We start from the raw sequence: 19,130 nt of genomic DNA on the forward strand, positions 1-19,130 counted from the left end.
ACGATCACCAAAAAAGCGATGATCTATCTATGTTGTGTTGTCTTATATACTAAATTATTTGCTAAAACATATGAAGTCACAGGTTCACACGAATCGAACCTTTAACCTGTCACATACGGCTATTCAGCTGTTATCAATAACGACGACAAAAATAAGCTCTGGGTAACATGGTCCTTTATGTAGTAAAATGCAAGTTAAAAAAATTGAAGTATAAGATTTGAAATATACCGATTCAAAATATTTTCATCGATAGAAGTAATAGACCCGACAATAATACTGGTCATAGGTCATGGTATGTAACAAGTTAAACGATAGAAGTAATAGATTGAATAATAAGATTTCTGCTGAAAAATTGCAAAATTGTCTCATAGTAAAATAAGAATTGGGTATTCTTAGCCCTGTAACAGCATTCCCTATCTAATCTCTTTTCTATACTATCGAAAATAACGTTAAAGATGTCAAACATTGCAGTATCTCTAGTAGAGTAAAAATATAGCTCGTTAACATTAAGGTATGAATGTGTACCGAAATACAGCTCCTGCTAATATAACGTCGCTGTCGATTTCATTTACCGAAATTACCATTATTGTTAACGCGAAAATGACTATACCACATTCCCCGTCAGCATTTAACAGAGCAGATCGCTTAAATTTATCGATCGTTAAATTTATTGTAGCTCCGACACTACTATGACAGGAATTGAGCCATTGGATTGTCACATTATTTAGAGACTTTGGCGGATTCGTAACTGATCGTTTAGACTAATGTTTCCTTGTACGTCCGACGAATTTTTCTATATTGTTCCTCTGAGTTTTTTATGTGTTTTATGTGGAGGACTTTCCATCTGCACCTCAACTTTACGCTTCAATCGTCTGATTCAATATTCATTCTGAAGACATGAGATGAAATAAGAGACTTACCTGTTACAGATCGGTCAAGAAAAATCACACGGAACTGTATGTACATTGTAGATCCAACAGTTGATGCATTCGATGCAACTCTTAATTGATTTATACCTCAAAATTTTGCAGAAACATTCTACTCATCAATCTTCAGTTTGTCCAATCTTCGAATATAAATTGTTTCAAAATTCATTACTACTCCCTAACGAAACGCTAATGCTGCAGGACATACTTTTTTTCGTTCATTTAAAAACTCATTAACTTTTTCTTCATTTCTTCACCTCCTTCACTTGTGTAACTGATGCATACGGCCTGGTTAAATTGCAAATTAAAAATTACTTTATCAAGCGATCGCGAATATAATGACGCTTTAATGTGGTATTCAGTTGTATACATCTGTTACAGCTGTACTTCTTATTACCTGTTATTGCTTGTCATAACTGTACCTACATGTGATGCAAAAATCAACATCTATGACAACCATCCATTAACATTTATGAAAAAAATTAATTTTTTTCGTCATTTTTTGGACAAGCTAATCAACAGTTTTCAAGCAGACAAACACACTTTTTTTTGAAATGATATTGTCCAGCGAAATATTTAGTAGACGATTGAGCTTGAAATGAAAAAAAAAACGTTTTGCGCGGGTCTTACATCAATTTGTTCACCCTGTTATTGCCTTCGTTTTTGGAAAAGATGTGTGTATCGCATTTAAACTTTGCATAAGCGATAAGAACCCCTGTATAAGGAACAGTGAAACATTTATTATGTTAAGGGTCGATCACATACAAAACAATTTTGTCCAGAGGATCTCCAGTTAATCTTTACGGATCTGCTATCGATAACGAAATCAGAAATAATCGACAAGGTCTGACTCTGGTCTTATCATAGTAAAACGCACGTCCATAGAAATGGAGATTTGAAGTAATAGATCAGATAGCAAGCATGTCTGTGAAAGGTTAATTCTTTTAATGGTTGCATGACAGTGACAAGTGTGATTAGCATAGCTCTTGGAAAATAGAGAAATCATTTACATATATTGCTTATTGCAAAGAAATTAGAATTTTTGGAAATTAATGACAACAGAACTATTTCTGTCGAGTCGATGAAACTGAGGCTGAGGTTGGAATTGGTTCAAAAACACCGAAATGTGCCTCAACTCAGTAATTTTAACTACTGACAAAAAAGTTTCGAAAAACTCAACTGTTGCAGGTAACTTTGTCTCCTGTTAATCTACAATAGCTGCCACAGTTGTAGCGCCCCATACAAAAAATACAGCTGTGGTAGATAATGTAGATTACCTGGAGACAAAGTTACCTGCTACAGGTGAGTTTTTCGAATTTTTTTTGTCAGTGAACTTGTGCATTGTGATAAGATCCGATTCTGACCTATAAAGCTACAAGATTTAATCAACCAGCCTGCTCATGGAAAAACACATAGAGTGTACATTCAAAAGAGATCTCTTTTGAGATTATACACTTTCTGACCACCCTTTGAAACGTATACAAAATGAACATGATGTTCATCTGTAACTTTAATTCGAAAAAAAAGCAAAACACTGAAATTATGTGACTTGTGGAATCTGTTCCGATTTATTTCCCGATTTGCAAAATTCTTCGTGTTTCATCGATGTATTGAATATGAATTTATGAATTAATTTCAATTGAGCTAAGACGGCAGCAGCTAATTTTTCTTTTCTTTTTTTTTCTTCCTTTTCTTCGTCTTATTCTCCTCCACCACTCTCGTGAACTGCAAGACACACTGCATTTTGTTTTCATATAATAAAAGCCAAGATTTATATTTTCTGCATTGATATTTATATTATCCATATTTTATATGGATTTTAAAAATTCCCTTGTCGTTTTTGCAATAAACTAACATTGATTAATAGTGTTTTCGCCAGAATTCGATACAGATGTTATAAAAGAAAAAAAATAATAAAAGAAGAAATAAAAAAAAATCGAAGTCAAATTGCCTGCAACAAAACATAACAATGACATAACTTACAATAAAAAAATAGGCATTTCATGATTATTCTATTAAATTTTCCATACAATGTGCTATAATAGAAGATCTATTAAAAAACATTTTTGTCCCTTTTATAACACATCTTTGCCCATTGCCTTTTGTTATCCACAAAATAGAGACATTATTTTCTATTATACTTATAGTGGTCAAATTTACCAACTTTACAAAAATAAATGAATTAATGTTTTAATTTATTGCCAAAGGTGATGGAACAGAAAACATTTAAGAGAAGAGAAAACCCTCGAAGTACATAAAAATGCTCGAAACGATTGAACGATACAATGTGATGTGCCTTGGCACTTTTTTTTCCTCCTCCTTCTCCATATTCTTTCTCAAGTGATTCTCATTCTAATTGTCCGAGTCAACTGGAATTGTACAACTGTGGGTGCCAATTGCCAATAATAAATAAAAACCATTATATCTATTCAACAGCATCTTGTTTGGTTGTCTTTTTTTATTATTCTTCATTTTAAGAATTGGCATAAGATTGGAAATGAACAATCAAAATTTATAATTTCTTTGTTCGATTTCTGTTCAATTCTATTCATAGTCGATGCAGTTTATTCAGACATTTCTCTCTTTATTTATGTTTAATGAATTGTTTTTTTAAAGCAGAGATATTAAGGGACATGATAAATGTCCTTTTGCTTACACGATGAGATGTTTGTCGGTTTCTGTATAAATGCGAATTTTTCTATTGAACATTGAGTTAAATGAGTGGACTAGGTTTACATGTGCTCGATGTGTTTTTAGAAGAATCGAACAATTATTGATTTATAAAATATTGATTGTTGCTGAGGAACAATGGTTGAAACAAAAATCTTAATCGTGAATCGTAGTGGGATCGTTACACGGTCTCCGAAAAAGCTAATTTACGAAAGAATTATGATCTTTTCGATCACGGCTTTTCAACTTTTAATAAAAAAAAATCAAGAAAACTAGTTCAATTTATTGATGAAAACGATGAAATTGAGTGAGAGAATTTTGGATTTTTATCGTGATTTCGTCTCTTTGTATACATAAAGCTATTAAGACGATTGATTGATTGACAACCAGCGAAATTGCCTAAAATTAGTTAATGTAATTACCGTCAGTTTTTTAAAAACCGGTAAACGGTATTACCGATATTTTCGAGTAAATTTACCGGTAAATTACCGTTAATATATATTGCATACAAATCTATCAATTAAGTTCAATTTTATAATGGAAAAGCCAAAAAAAAATTCTTGGCCGAGGCTCTCGACAAACGCGTTTCGCACACGAACCCAAAATATTATTTTCCTCATTTTCTACTTGAAAATATTCATCAGTTCGACGAATAAAACGAAATTGCAGAATTTTCAGTTTTTGTAGCACTTTTCTTTGACTTCAATTTGAGGATAGAAAGAATGATGCATCCTATTAAAGTAAGTTACTTAATTTTTGAGTCTCTAGCATCTCATGCCACAATAAAAACCTCACGCAAGTCACAAATCACAATTCGTAGCTAAAACATTCAGTTATAACTCTATGTTCTAAGTAGCTTTTTTGGGATAAATTTTATTGACGAATTTGACTGTAATTCATATCCATTTCGTAGATTTCGTAGACTTCACCGACATCGGCATTATTATTTTCCTAAAATGTGGTTTTAAGTAGTTAAATTCGTGAGGTTTCGATTATTCATAGAGCAATAATGTTAAGAATGTCCTACGGTAAAACCGGTAATGACAAATTTCCATGACCGGTAAACGGTAATCGTCATTACCGGTTTTTTACCGGTTGCATTCACTACCTAAAATCAATCGTCCAAGACAGATACGTACCCAGATCATTTGCCGAATCAAAAAGGAAACATTTGATTGATTGCTGTGTTTCGTATTTGTTTCAATCCCACGTCCCGACACTATATCTAAGGGGCCAAAATTACGCATGTTATGGTAGGAGGAAGAGTTGAATTATTTTACTTACCAGAGAATGGGATAAAAAATTCGTTATTTCTAGAATATGTTATTGTTCACCCTTAAATATTTCAATAATTCTTTCAGCTCCTGTAAACAGGCACTTATTGTAGCTTCAATAACAATTGATAGAATTCAGAAACGGCTAAACATCTTTTATCGACAGTGAAAGGGATGTTAAAACAATTGAAGTAAAAGATTCTGTTTCAAATACTAGTCGATTCTCTAACCCAAAGAAGTAACAGATATGATCGTTATATGACGATAAGCTTGTTGTTTCTAAAAGGTTATTGTCTGTTCGATTAATCACTATCCTCAAACCAGGAATTCATAGTCTACATAAAAATAAAATTGCACACGAACGGTACCTTTCACGTTTCATGACACAATTCAATTAACAATTCATTTTTAACATTTCTTCAATGAAATGTGCTGCCGTTTCTATCTTCAATAATCCATCAACACGTTGATCAATTTATCACTAACCTGCCATCTATGTTTCCGAAACGACAAACGAATAACGAAAAAGCTCGTTAGTATCGCATTCATGCTTTCTCTAAAAATAATTTATCACAGCTCCGAACCATTCGAATTTAATTCTCTTGTATCTTACCTTTTTCTGTGTGTCTCACATTTTGTGCAGTGAATGGTTCTGTGGACTTAGGTAGTGAATTAATTTGAATTTATTTCATGTTGTTTGATGTAAGGAGTAACACCTACTGGGTGCCACATCAATCTAAGCATTACTAATTGGTTGATGCAGACGAAAGGAAATACAGGTTTCTTGAGAAAAAAGATCTTTCTTGCAGTAGGAACGTAGCCAACGACTTGTTTCTAACTTGTGCGATACTTCCCATTCGGGCGCATTAATACAAAAATACCTATCTTAAGTGTTTGACTCTTCTAGATTGATTGTAAGATTAAACAGTTTCTTGGTTCCAAGCTTTTCAACTATTCATTAAATTTTAAAATCACATGAGAGATCAAAGAACGAACTACAAAGTTTGCTATTCTCAACAACAATGTTCTGTACATCCAACAGTAGCCAACAAATTTTTCTTTATAAGTGGGTGACCCAATATTATTTCTGGACGTACGCTTTCAAATTAGCCGACGACATATTACAATCATATTCCACAATTTCATGTAGTCACATTTAAATGGCAGATATGATTCGTACACAGATGGGATAATGTGACCTTCTCTTTGACAAAATATGTTAAAGAAAATCGCAAAATGAAACAAGAAAACACAATCGAATAGACATATTGGCAACGTGCCATGTTATAACCATTTGAAATTGTGCAAGTCTCTATTTTTCAAACACATTTAACAAAACGAACATTTTTGAAAATGTTTTCGTATTTTTCTTGTTTGAATTAAATAGTCATGTTGTGTTTCATTCATCGGCTGAAGGGAAAAAAATGTTGAAAACATTGCACGGAAATGTGTGAGCAATTTTATAAAATTTGGGAAATTAGCTTTTAATAATTCACCTCTCTAAATATCTTGTGTGCATCATTTACAATTTGTTTAGATGCCGTACAGTTTATTAATTTGCGACCAATGCGTAATGCTAAAGAAATTTTGTCTGATGCGAAAGTGCTCTGGGTAACATTTCATTTCATAAAATGTTTCTGTTCTATACGCATTAGTTCGTCACTGTTAACACTCGTGTGTCGCATACTATTTTTATATTATTCGATTCTATTCATATCACAACTCATTTCTCCTTTTGAAATATTTGGAACACTTGAATAGAATTTGGCTCAACATAATCATAGACACAAAGACCAGAAGCGACAATCTGATGTGGTTTGTTCCGAATCTATTATTATTTGACAGCAATCTCTAAAATTCAAATTATATATTTAAAAGGCGACTCAACGTATCATTTTTTGCCTTATTTCGTTTTCCCATTTTCGCTTTTATTTTCCCGTGTAGCCCATACTGGATCGAACAATATACCACATAAAAGCTTGCCATCAAAATATAAACGAATCTAATTCATGGCGATTTGTTGTTATTAAGAATGATATACTCTTCCTTTTTGTGGTGTACAAAGAATGCAAGTTATAGCTAAGCGAGACACGTTTATTCAAAAGTCTTTTTAAACCAGAAATTTTACGTTTCTTCCAATCGTACTTAAACCTCGGTAATTGTAAAACTCTCAAAGGAAATTGAAAAAATATTCTTGGGCCAATACAAACGTAACGTAACTCTGTAATGCGTTACAATCGTTACACGTCTTATGTGTAGCAAACCTTTCAATTATAAAAAAAGACAAAACCTTTCGATTTGGCTGATTTTTTTAACGATGCTGCACTGAATATAATCGGGGCTTTAATTGATCTATTTTTGATGTTACGAGAAAAGATTAACCTTTACGAAGCGGTTAATCATCTGGTATTGCCTATAATGGCAAAAATAAACGATAACATCCGTATATGCCATCTTATAATAGAGTATTGTTAAAACGAATGAAGTAAATGATTTTGTATCTGCTATTCTTGTATGCCTTAAATAAGGAAAGTAACAGGTTCAACGATAATAATGACAATTTGATTGACTTTTCTAAATTGCGAAAACCAAAAATAACTATCAACTCCGGGCTGTTGAAGTAATAGATTTTTTTTATGAATATGGTAAAATATCTAGTTCGATAGAAGAAACAATTAAAACTGTAAATGCTAACCAAGTAAAAACTTTAATTGAATGAAGTTTAACTTTGTTCGTTACTACTCGATTTTTTGGAAACCAATTTTGGTTCATTGATTTATAGAGGAAACTGGCATTTGATTTTGTCTTACGGTCGAACCCCGAGCGAAAACATTTCGACGAAAAAGTATACGCAAGGAAGTATACGAGCCAATGTGAGGTGGGCAGTATACACACACATACACCTATTTTTCACCATTTTCGAAATGAAAGTATGTTAGTTTTCCATGCGAAGAAATCAGCTGATTGTTGTTGCTGAAACAAAGTACTAATATTTGACATGAAGGCCAATCACATTTTTTGCGTAGTTTATTTTCTATGAATTCGTCCATTTGTGAGAATTGTCACTTTTAAATGTTATTAAAACAATTGACAATTTTCCAATTTTCGTGAGACATTTTCCTTAAAAGTTGGAATCGACACTTTCTACACGTTTAATACTTCAAGAAAAAGAAAATCAATGCGGTGGTATTGTTTCAGTGAGAGATGAATGCAGACTGATTAGTTTATTATAAAAACGTACTTTCACATCCTCAGGATAGTAAGTATAAGGAAGCAAAACTTCCAATGCAGTACCGTCATTACCTGGTTCAAGTATATACCAAAAGTCTGATTCATACTGAAAAGCCAGTCTTTGGAAGCAAAACAAATACTTTCATATACACCTGATAAATATATACGTACTGGAAAGACAGTATACGAACGCAGGAGAGAAAATAGTCATTGTCTCCCCTCAGCTGATACTTCGAAATCCTTTGTTGTGAATAACTTTGCGTTTTCCTCGGGAAGAAAATTTAAAGTTTAATTTTCTCGGGTGACAACACCCTCGAAATGCAATTCTGTGCAATAACTATTTTCACTTGGGGCTGTACATATTTTTGATCTTATTGACAAATAAGGATATATATCACCGTTAATTGCACAGACAACGGCAAGCATTATGATTACAATAGTTATCGAATCTATTACTTCATAAATTCGATGTATTCGATACATTGGAAGATATAATCTTTTACTTCATTTGTTTGAACATGTATGAAATCTGGGCCTCGCCATTTATTTTTGTCATCGTTGTTGATAACAGATGTTAAAATGACAACAGCCAATAAAATGAATAAATTTTACTAAATTCGATATAGCCATAACCAGATGTTTATGGGTTCAAGCATAATGCAAATGTCTTGTTTATACATATAGACTACCAATTTCTTAGTACCAATATTGTTCATTTAAAATCCTTGAATTATTGTGCACATTTTTACATTCGTGAATTCTACGTGATTTCGTGAATATTAATGTTGCAATGAAACAGTAAGACTATGAATTTACGTTACAATTTCCGTTCAGTGGAAAAGAAAATGATTTCCATGTTTCAAACGATTCCCCAGTGAGATTAATAGCTCAGTCAATTAAACTGACACACACAAATTTTTCAATTTTCTTGGCACTTTTTCAAACAGTTAACATCAACAAATCATTTCGTCTGCAAAGGAAAATAATCACTGACCATTTCTATACTTTTAGTAACTGAACGAAATTCAAATAGTAACTCAAACACTGAATTTGCAACGATTTTTACAATTATCAGAGTGTTTCGTTACAGTAATTTTCAAAGGGAACGGTGAAACCACACAGACTTGCAGTTAAATTTCACGATTTTCTACCCCGACAACCTTCTCACGTTTCAACATTTTAAACAGATCAAGACTTTGAACCAACCATTTGTTTTAACCACATACTTTGACCAAAATATGTGGCTTAGATTCTCGGGGAGATGTACCTTACTCTTGTAGAGACTCATCACAAAAACACACCGAAGGGTTTCCCCTTGAGAATGTAAAATATCTCTCAAGAAGAATCTCGTTTAATTTTGACAAAAATTCTGCGTTACACAAATTGCCGCAAAGTTCCAGATAACTGTTCCTCGAATTTAGTTTTGTTTATTACAATCGGGTGGCGACTATTAATAGAAGCAAAACTGTCGAACAAAACACACAAAAAATATTTTTGCACCAGCTCAATTCGCGTACTCGAGCCGAATATTGGATTCTTCAGAAAATAGTGTCAAGATGCGGACACGTTTAAATCGCGATGCGCGCGCATTACTCGAATCTTTTATGTACACACCAAGCGTATCACATATGTAACATAGTTCGTCTCATGTGTTACGTCGTCTCTTACCAAAATATAAGATACATTCCTTTGTCATTCCATTAAATCGAATTATCTAAATCTTTTATTTTTATACCATTTGACGTAGAAGTACACAAATATCTGTGTTTTATGTTAAATTTCTACATTTTGTGCATCGAATTTCTTCAGCTACTTAACGAAATACCGGGAATTATAAGTAAATCGCTTTTAGGGACATACATCACGATATTGAAGTTGTCCGGTTTAAAGCGAATTTGATTTGATTTCAGATGTCAATACTTTTACGGGTCGCCAAGATTGCCTTAATTGAAAATCGTTTAATTTACTTTGTTACGACCATTTAGAACCTTTGGAACCATTCAGAATCTCTGGAACCTCTGGAAATAAAGATACCCACGTTTTGCTAAAAAAAACATTGTGAGTCCTATAAAGATGCTATCAGTTGAAAAGCTCAAAATTCCGGTTCTGACGGTAGCATGATTAACTAGCCAAATAGCTTAAGTGAAAACGCTAAGATCTACGTTAAAACATATGAAGTAAAAGATGTTAAATCAACTGTCTGAAAACAATTCATCAAAAGAAGTAACAGATTCAATAATCATGTTGGCGATATTTGGATTTTATTTTGCCTCATTACTTTCTGAGGAAAGTTAGGTACTAAATGTAGGTTAGTCTTACTCACGTCTCTATCTGCAGATTCTGGACTCGGCTTTGCTGACGATCTGAAAGTCTTTCGCCCAATCATCAATGAGGATGACTGCCTACTCCTACAAAATGACCTAGAGCTGGTTGAGCGGTGGTGCAGATCGAACGATATGAGTCTGAACCACAAGAAGTGCGCTGTCATGTCATTTACGCACAGTCCCAACAAGATCTCATTTCCATACATGCTATGTGGCCAGGTTATTGACCGAGTGCGATCAAAAACCGATCTTGGAGTCATTATCGACGAGAAGCTGTCATTCAGCGATCACGTTGATTTCATTACGAGGAAGTCATACCAGCTTATTGGATTTATCTTCCGCTGTGGCAAATATTTTTCCGATCGGTCGAGCTTTGTGACACTCTATAATTCTCTTGTTCGTAGCAGACTTGAATATTGTTCGTCCGTTTGGAGTCCGTTCTATCACAACTCAATCGATCAGTTGGAGCGAGTGCAAAAGAAATTCTCGAGGATGTTTTTCTACAAGTTTAACATGGAACGACAATCGTACGACAAGAGACTACAACATCTTAGACTTCATTCGCTGGAATCCAGGCGACTGGAAAACGATGAAATGATCCTATTCAAATTGATTCATAGCCGAATCGATTCTAAACTTCGTCACCAGCTTTCGTTTGATCATCGTACTAGATCCACCCGACAAAGGAATGTGTTCTACCTACCCAACATTAAGACCAACATCCAGAGGAACTCACCGATTTTCCGAATTCAAGAGCATCATGACTTGTTCTTCTCCGATTTGAATATTATGGATGCTAGACTTTCGGTGTTTAAGGAGCTCGCTAGAGACACTTTCAGTTACTAATTTTTTTATTATTGTTTTTCTGGCAAAGAAACTTGGCATTGTACTTCTGATTTTCTTGTATTTTCCCGACTAACATATTATTGGGCCCCGGCCTGTTTGTTTGGTCGTAAAACGATTAAAAATAAAAAAAATAAATAAAAATAGTCATAAATTCAATGTATTTGGGTTCCGTCATACGAGTTCTAAGCTTGAATGAACTTTGGTACGTTACGAATGTGATATAATCGTCAGAAAAATTCCGTGTGAAATTGGCTTACACGGGAATCGAACCCGGATCAATAAGGTGGAAGGCTAGTACGTAACCTCTGAGCCGTCCCGTCCGCCCGATATGATTGCGTTCTATAAAATTCTACAATTTTGCCCACACCTATTCAAGTTTTAAGAAATTGTTCTCCTTCTATTTTTGAAATTAATATTTTTTAAGTTTAAGACTTGGAAGGTAATGATTTAGAATTCACAAATGAAGCTATACCAATTCAACGTTGAGTAGATGTTTGACGAGCTCCTCAACTTTTTGAAACTCTAACAAACACCCAAATGTCGATCCCTAAAACATTTTGATTTTATTCATTTGAGGCCTAAACCTTAACTATTACCTACATTTATCCAAAACCAACAGTACAGTAAGAGGCATTCGAACGCGTTCGACAGATGGGTCAGTGGACTCGCTAGATGGTTCGGTGTATTCGTTGGATGGTTCGGTGGATCCGCTGGATGGTTCGGTGGATTCGCTGGATGGTTCAGTGGGTTCTGCTTCTTTCATATAGTCGATGCAGCCCAATCAGTGAACATTCGTTCTATTCTGAGGATTTTGATGCGGTAGTGGCGGATCAAATGATGGATGAGCAACTTACAAATGATACACTCTAGACCTCATCGTATTCTGAGCCATACCAGCCAGAAAGTTGTTAGATTAACCGCTCGTTTTGTACATTCGTTGGTTGAAGTAACGGCCAATTGAAATTAAAATCAAAATTACTATTAACGATAGATATAACTAAAATGTCCCCATCAAGGACTTACTCTTATTTTAAAGAGTGAACATCACCTTGACCAAGATGTTATTTTCGACAAATCTGTCTATCTAGATGCATTGTATTAATTGCGCTGCAAATTTAAAATAAAGCGCAAATTTTGTTGGTTTTTTATCTTTGTCTTTTTGCGTTGAATTGAGTTTATATTTGAGACGTCCTATTACTCAGATGGTATATAAGAAACAATGTAAATAAATCTATGTAACTACGAATTGTCTCATTGTTGGTAATACTTTGATGATCTTTCAAAAGTGATAGCTGGGAATCAAAAATATAGCTGAAAATGTTAAATAATATAGAGATTGCTGATGGTATCGTTTTTAACTCATTTGCAGACAGGCATATAGTACCAGTATATTTATTGAATCTGTTACTTCTTTTGATTTAAATATTGTCAAGCGATTGATTAAACATCTTTTACTTCATTTGTAAGACCACGTAAGACAGAGTTCATCACTTAATTTTATCATCGCTATCGAAAAAAGGTGCCATTCCCATCTGTAAAAGACAAATAGCATATTGTTGTCTTGTCTCGAAAATCGGTCATTATTGAATACGAAAACTTGTAAGGAGAGCCGAACGCCGATGTAAAAGCAAAATTGAAAGCTATGTAGCGATAAAAAAAATCAAGGACAAGTGTTCTGAAGCCGACTCTGTTTGGTTTTCGAAGTAGCTTTCAATATGGTTTGAGTGGAGTTTGTGAAAAGACGACATTATGTTCTCTTTGATCTATCGTGTTTTGGAATTTGTGAAAGTACTGAAGATTCGGTTCGATTTAGGCTTTACTTCTGATTCCAGGCCTATTTCCTGTCAATAATTCTACTACATTTTTTAAATTTATTTGATGACTAGACATATAGAAGTTCATTCTTTGATATGGTAGTTAGAACCACTCAATAGCGCAGTATGTGAGTCGATACTTCACATTGAATTATTGAATTGCCAGTTGTGGGTTCGAAACCCGTATAATTCGTTTCATCAGGTTGCTCTCCGCAATAATGACATCTGATTGAATCGGTTAGTAGGTTGCGTCTTGGATTTAGTAGCGATAATGTAACTTTGTGTTACATGTAATTGTTCGTTGGTAATGTCATTCAGACACGGTGCCTCTTAACAAAAATAAAGTTTTTCTGAAGGTTACCCAAAAAATGACTTCTGATTCGAGTTCTAGGACCTAAAAGGAGTTCAAAACCGCTTTGCTTAGTACTCGGCTAGATCCTTCCCCATAGTCGACTTGTGAAAAAAACGACATTTTCCATATATTTTCAAGATTCTGAGCAAGTTCCAACTAGTAGTAGCGTACTTGTATGGAATGCTCTTTATTCCGCATAAGTACATGAAACTTCTGATGTAAATCTTTTTCAAACTAAGCAAATGCTGTTGTATTTTCAGCCGTTTCTGCGAAAAATGGGCTGAGTTTGCTGGGTTTTTAATTATTATTTTTCTGAACTTGCAGAAGCATGTTGAATTAATTAAAATTCTTATTAACTTCTGGTTAAACTTTCCTCCAAATGAAACTCCTAAGTTTGAAATTTGCGAATCCTTGCAAGACTTTCATAGATCGACATAGAAGGCTAAAATGAAAAACAACTTCATGTGTTATCAAGGACACGTATCAGCGCTACAGGCCCAACGGAGGCATAGGAGCAGTGAGTTATGTGAATCACTTCTAAACTACCCAGTATATCCTAGTCGTAATCCTAGGACCAGTCCCTCGAGACAATCTATAAGTGGATTCTTGCAAGGTGATCATGTGACGTTTTTTTTTTGGCATTACACAAGCAATGATTTAACACGCAATTAAAGAGTTTGCAGCAGAAAAAGAAATGAAGAAACATATATATGCTACTTCAGTTTCCTGAAAAGAAAGTCTTTATGTATTGTTGGTCACCGGTTTATGTATCTGACTCATACAGACACTTTTCCTTTTCGTAATTTTTCTATATTTAAATCATTGAAAATATTTTCGTGTAAATTTTTTTTGTTAACTTCCAAATACCACACATCCATATGTTTATCTAACCTTCTTTGTTTACGATAACTCACGACGAGGGAAACCATAGGTGCGATCTCTTATATATTTCTTCAGCTAAATTTAGATTTGGTCCATTGAATAAGTATGCTTTGGCTACTAAATAAGGAGTGTGAGTATAAGTGTATATTATATGATTAAAGTCAATTGTTGAACGGAGTAAACTTAAGTCAGCGAACAGAAAATATAAAATCAGTTGCTTCTGGCCTCTTGCGAATAAGAGTCACTAATAATCAACCAACAAAATGGTAAGTTAAAATTGAAGTGATGTGAATAAAAAATAAAATAAAATGAAAACTGAAAAAGACAATTGAAACAATGGGAATATAATGTGATCAAGGAATAAAACTGTTCGGTGTTTGATTGTTTTTATCAATTTTTTTTTCTTGAAATTCTTGTAATTGAACTTCATTTTTGAATTGAATACGAGAATTGAATTGAACTGAATTTTCGAAATAATTTCATTTGGATTTCTTTAAAATGAACAAACGGAAGTGATCGGTGATTACGAAACCAGATCATTGGAAAGTGATTTGAAAAGGATATTGCGAATTGTGCTTCCTGACAATTGGATTAACAGATAGTTGTTGTCAAAGGATGTGAAATGCGATAAGAGATAAGAGATTCGGTGTTTTATTTTCCATCAACAACACTGACAAGTTTTGAACTCAGTACTTTGATACAAAGGTACAAGGAACGAACATTTTGATGTGATGATGAAAATACTGGAGAAATTGTTTTTGAATTAGTCGAAATATGTTCATGGATTTTATTGAAAAATTTAAATCGAATTTCGCTTGTGACCATAGAAGGTGTGAAACATAATATATCAGCGAGCCGATCGCCTTACGGAACACAAAATTACGTACACCAATAGCTGAAAATAAAAAATTCTAAATTTAAATTTGTGGTAAAATAATAGCTACATTCGAAAACAAGAACTTTTTCTGGTGTACAAACGAATCGTACGAAAAGCCCCGAATACAAATCTATTTTCATTTCAAATGTTTTAAATAGAGAGCTTCTGGTGTTTGTTTTTCTTTTCGAAATGTGAATCTAAATTTAGCACCGATATTATAACCACACATCGAACCATTTTCATTGGATTTCGTTTCGGATCCCGGAAAATTAAGTGATGAAAATTTCTATTTGTAGCATTTGAAGTGTAATTATGCTGATTTTTCAATTATTTTTTTTTTCACCGACGTAGTTGAAATGTGTGTGTTGCATAAAATTGATTTGTTTAAATTTTTGAATTTACTGAATCGGAACGCAATATGGGCGAGATATTGCAAAACCGGTTTTACATGACAGATAATTTCGATTAAAGGAAAATGCTTCCGGTGATATTATTTATTGATGCAACTTGTCAGTGATGAATTGATGCAAGTTGATTAATGGAGAAAGATAAGCTTTGCCACTCATTAAAAAATTATTTGAACATTCGAGAATTCGAATTATTTTCCCAAATTACTTTTTATCGTAAATCTCAAATTCAGTGGAAAGTACAGTTCAATTCTAAATAATCATTCGGTTAACACCAAATTAATTCTAGTTCCTACCTCGGTTAACACATAAGTAATAAAAAAAAAATCTTTTTCAATATTCCAGTCTGAGAAAGAGAAAAAGGTCAAGAAGAAGAAGAAGGAAGGAGAAGCCACTGTTGAAGCTACCCCAGAAGAAACTCCAGCGGCAACTCCAGCAGCTGCCACACCAACCACCCCATCTGGTTCGACTCGCCAATCATCCAAATCTGGCGGTTCTTCATCCAGACGCGCTAAGCGCGCCGGTTCCAATGTCTTCTCTATGTTCTCACAGAAACAAGTCGCTGAGTTCAAAGAGGTAATTTTCATCTTCCACTGTTTCCATCGAATCGAAGCCTAACACATTTTTTATTCTCCATCCAACAGGCCTTCCAACTCATGGATCAAGACAAAGATGGCATTATTGGAAAGAACGATCTCCGTGCTACATTCGATGCCGTTGGTAAATTGACAAACGACAAAGAATTGGAAGAAATGCTCGGAGAAGCGTCTGGACCAATTAACTTCACACAATTGTTGACTCTGTTCGCCAAGCGTATGGCTGGATCAGGAGCAACTGATGATGATGATGTTGTTATTGATGCCTTCAAGAAATTCGACACCGACGGTCTCATCGATGGTGACAAATTGCGTCATTTACTCATGACCTTCGGCCAAAAGTTCACCGCCAACGAGGTTGATGATGCCTACGATCAAATGGTGATTGACGATAAGAACATGATCGACACAGCTGCCCTCATCGAAATGCTTACAGGAAAGGAAGAAGGAGAAGAAGGAGAAGAAGCAGCAGCATAAGCTGATTTCGATTCATTCACCTCAGTTCATTGATTCCATTATATACAAGCAGATCACGTTTCTTTTGGAGATTTTCTTTATCCTTGGATAATTACAAAAAAATCTGATGAACCAATCGCACCACCGTCGTTTATCATGGAAGAACTTTCATCTCTTTTTTCATTGACTTTGTCTTATTTATGTGTATGTTACATTCATTAAAACAAATTTGTAAAGAAAAGAACAAAATAAAAGCTTTAAAAGGAACGGCAGTTGAACATCAAACCTGTTGTCATTAACTAAAATCATCTAAGAAAATAAAGAAATAAATAAAAACTCAAAAAAAAATTCTTAAAATGAAAATTTCATCTTTTTTCTTTCATTATGAACATAAAATCGAGGCAAATTATCTACCGTTCACTTGTTGCAATCATCGCATAATATTCGCAGTACTGCCATGATCGTATAGTATACTCTTAATGTAAATGGTCAAGCATCGCTTTTCTGGATTCAAATTACAATAAAAATAGATTGTCGGACGTTCTATTTTTGGTGGGCTAAATTTAATTTGGAAATCGATTTCATTCGCACAGTTCATTTCTCAAAACAAAAACATTTGAGTCAAGGCAGGAGAGTGTCTATTGCTGAGTGTGTAAAGTTGCCACCATTTTTTTTTTGTTTTCGTAATCTCCACAATTTGAAAATGTTGAATTTACATTTAAAGTCCTACTTTACTTCTGCTTTAAGTGAAGCTCTTTGAGATTAGAGAATTCAATGATTCTTTGGTTATAGTCTTTTAATTTTCAAAGGAAATTATCTTGGTTTTGTAACTATTTCATAAGAAACTTTCAACAGTTACTTTGATAGCACTTTCAGCAGTAAGTGTGTAATTTTCAACACAATTTACGATGCAGGTGCACTAAATATTCAAGTATATTCAACTAATGCTGTTCGATTAAGATTCGGAAAAGATCGAGATCATTCAAAATTAACTCAATCACCTCATGGATAGATCAGCAATAAATACAGGCGATTGAGGTAATTTTTCGTGGCCTGAGCTTAACTTGTTCCAAGCATTGTGTACAATACCAATGCACTTCAAGCAAAAGTGCTATTAATGACAGCTGTCAAATATAGTACTATTTTTTATGAAATTTAATCCTTACTCTTTTTACAGTGTAAAATTTTGTATGTATTTTGTACACTGTCAAGTTTCAGTACCCTATTTAGAGTACCAGTTTTGCTTGAAGTGCGTTGACAATACACATATTTGGCAATTTTCAACACACGTTGAAATCGTCGTTATGATGTTAATAGGGAAAAAGGTGACGCTTTTATGACAAAAAGTATGTTCTTAGACTTTTGGTAAAAAAAGAGCAACGAGATATCGAGATAAACAGATTTGCCCTAAGGAGATTACTGCGAGATTATCGTTCTAGGCAGTTCTAGGCTTGATCGGCCATAGATTTTTTGTTTATATCGGACTGTGGTGCCGATATATAATTGCGAATTCCATTAAACTGTTCCGTGATAAACGAAATTTCGGTTTGAAATGGCCCGAAATCTTTTCTTTAATTTAGAGCTACGTTCGTGGAACTTTCAAGGACCTACTAATGAGTGAACCGAATTCAGCAGAATCAATGATGCTGCAGAAAAGTCTTATAGATTTGGAAGTATTTTTAAGTATAGTTTCCACTTAAAAAAAGCACTCCGTTTAGCCTCCGTTTACATGACAGTTGTAAAATAGAACAAAGGAACTGTCACGTAAGCGGAGTAAAAAATTGAAATAAATTCAATTTCCACTCCGTTTGCGGAGTAAAGGGGGCTAAACGGAGTGCTCTTTTTAAGTCGAAACTATACTTTACTTGATCTGTCGTCGTTCCATCGTTCTACTATTTCCATCTGTCAACAATTTTATATGTTTAACTATCGTTTTTCCAGACATTTTACCTACATTGTTTTCATTCTTATTTAGTCTACTTACCGAAATATCGTTGTATTTGGAGTTTAGTTTGAAATCGAAATTTACCGCACCTTTCCCCAAAATAACCCGCAAGGCAGCGAGAGAACAATGAGATTGATATATGAAGATGGAATATGTAGCAGGAAGTAGGTCTGTTTTTTTGATCTCTAATAAGTCTCAAGGCTTCTAAACTATTTTATCTCCTGTAATGTCATAATATTCACAATTTGAGTGTCACTTTTAGAATCAAAATGGGCCAGATTTAAACACGTCATTCACAGGACGTTACGTTTATTAACTGAAAATTTCGACAATTGGTCATTTGCGCACCGCTATCTTCGATATTTTCTCATTTATTCACGGCGAACTTCGATAATTTCACATTTATTCACTGAAAATTGACAAATTCTTGACAGTGTACTAGATGTGTGTTTTATTTGTGGGGAATATGAATGAGTGACGGTGTCATGGCGTGTTGATGTTTCAGTTTGATTTTTTTAAATTGGTTTTTA

At 34.0% G+C, this 19,130-nt stretch overlaps 1 protein-coding gene across 1 annotated transcript; it reads left to right on the forward strand.

The window, feature by feature from the left end:
- Positions 1 to 14,430: 14,430 nt before the first annotated feature.
- LOC119069272 (myosin regulatory light chain 2) lies at positions 14,431 to 17,012 on the forward strand. The gene is made up of 3 exons (XM_037173330.1): positions 14,431 to 14,585; positions 15,949 to 16,179; positions 16,248 to 17,012. The coding sequence occupies exons 1-3, from the start codon at positions 14,583 to 14,585 to the stop codon at positions 16,674 to 16,676; spliced, it is 663 nt and encodes a 220-aa protein (XP_037029225.1). The 5' UTR covers positions 14,431 to 14,582; the 3' UTR covers positions 16,677 to 17,012.
- The last annotated feature ends 2,118 nt before the right edge of the window (positions 17,013 to 19,130 follow it).

The sequence above is a fragment of the Bradysia coprophila genome (genome assembly GCF_014529535.1).
Source record: "Bradysia coprophila strain Holo2 chromosome X unlocalized genomic scaffold, BU_Bcop_v1 contig_26, whole genome shotgun sequence".
NCBI classification, from domain to species: Eukaryota; Metazoa; Arthropoda; class Insecta; order Diptera; family Sciaridae; genus Bradysia; species Bradysia coprophila.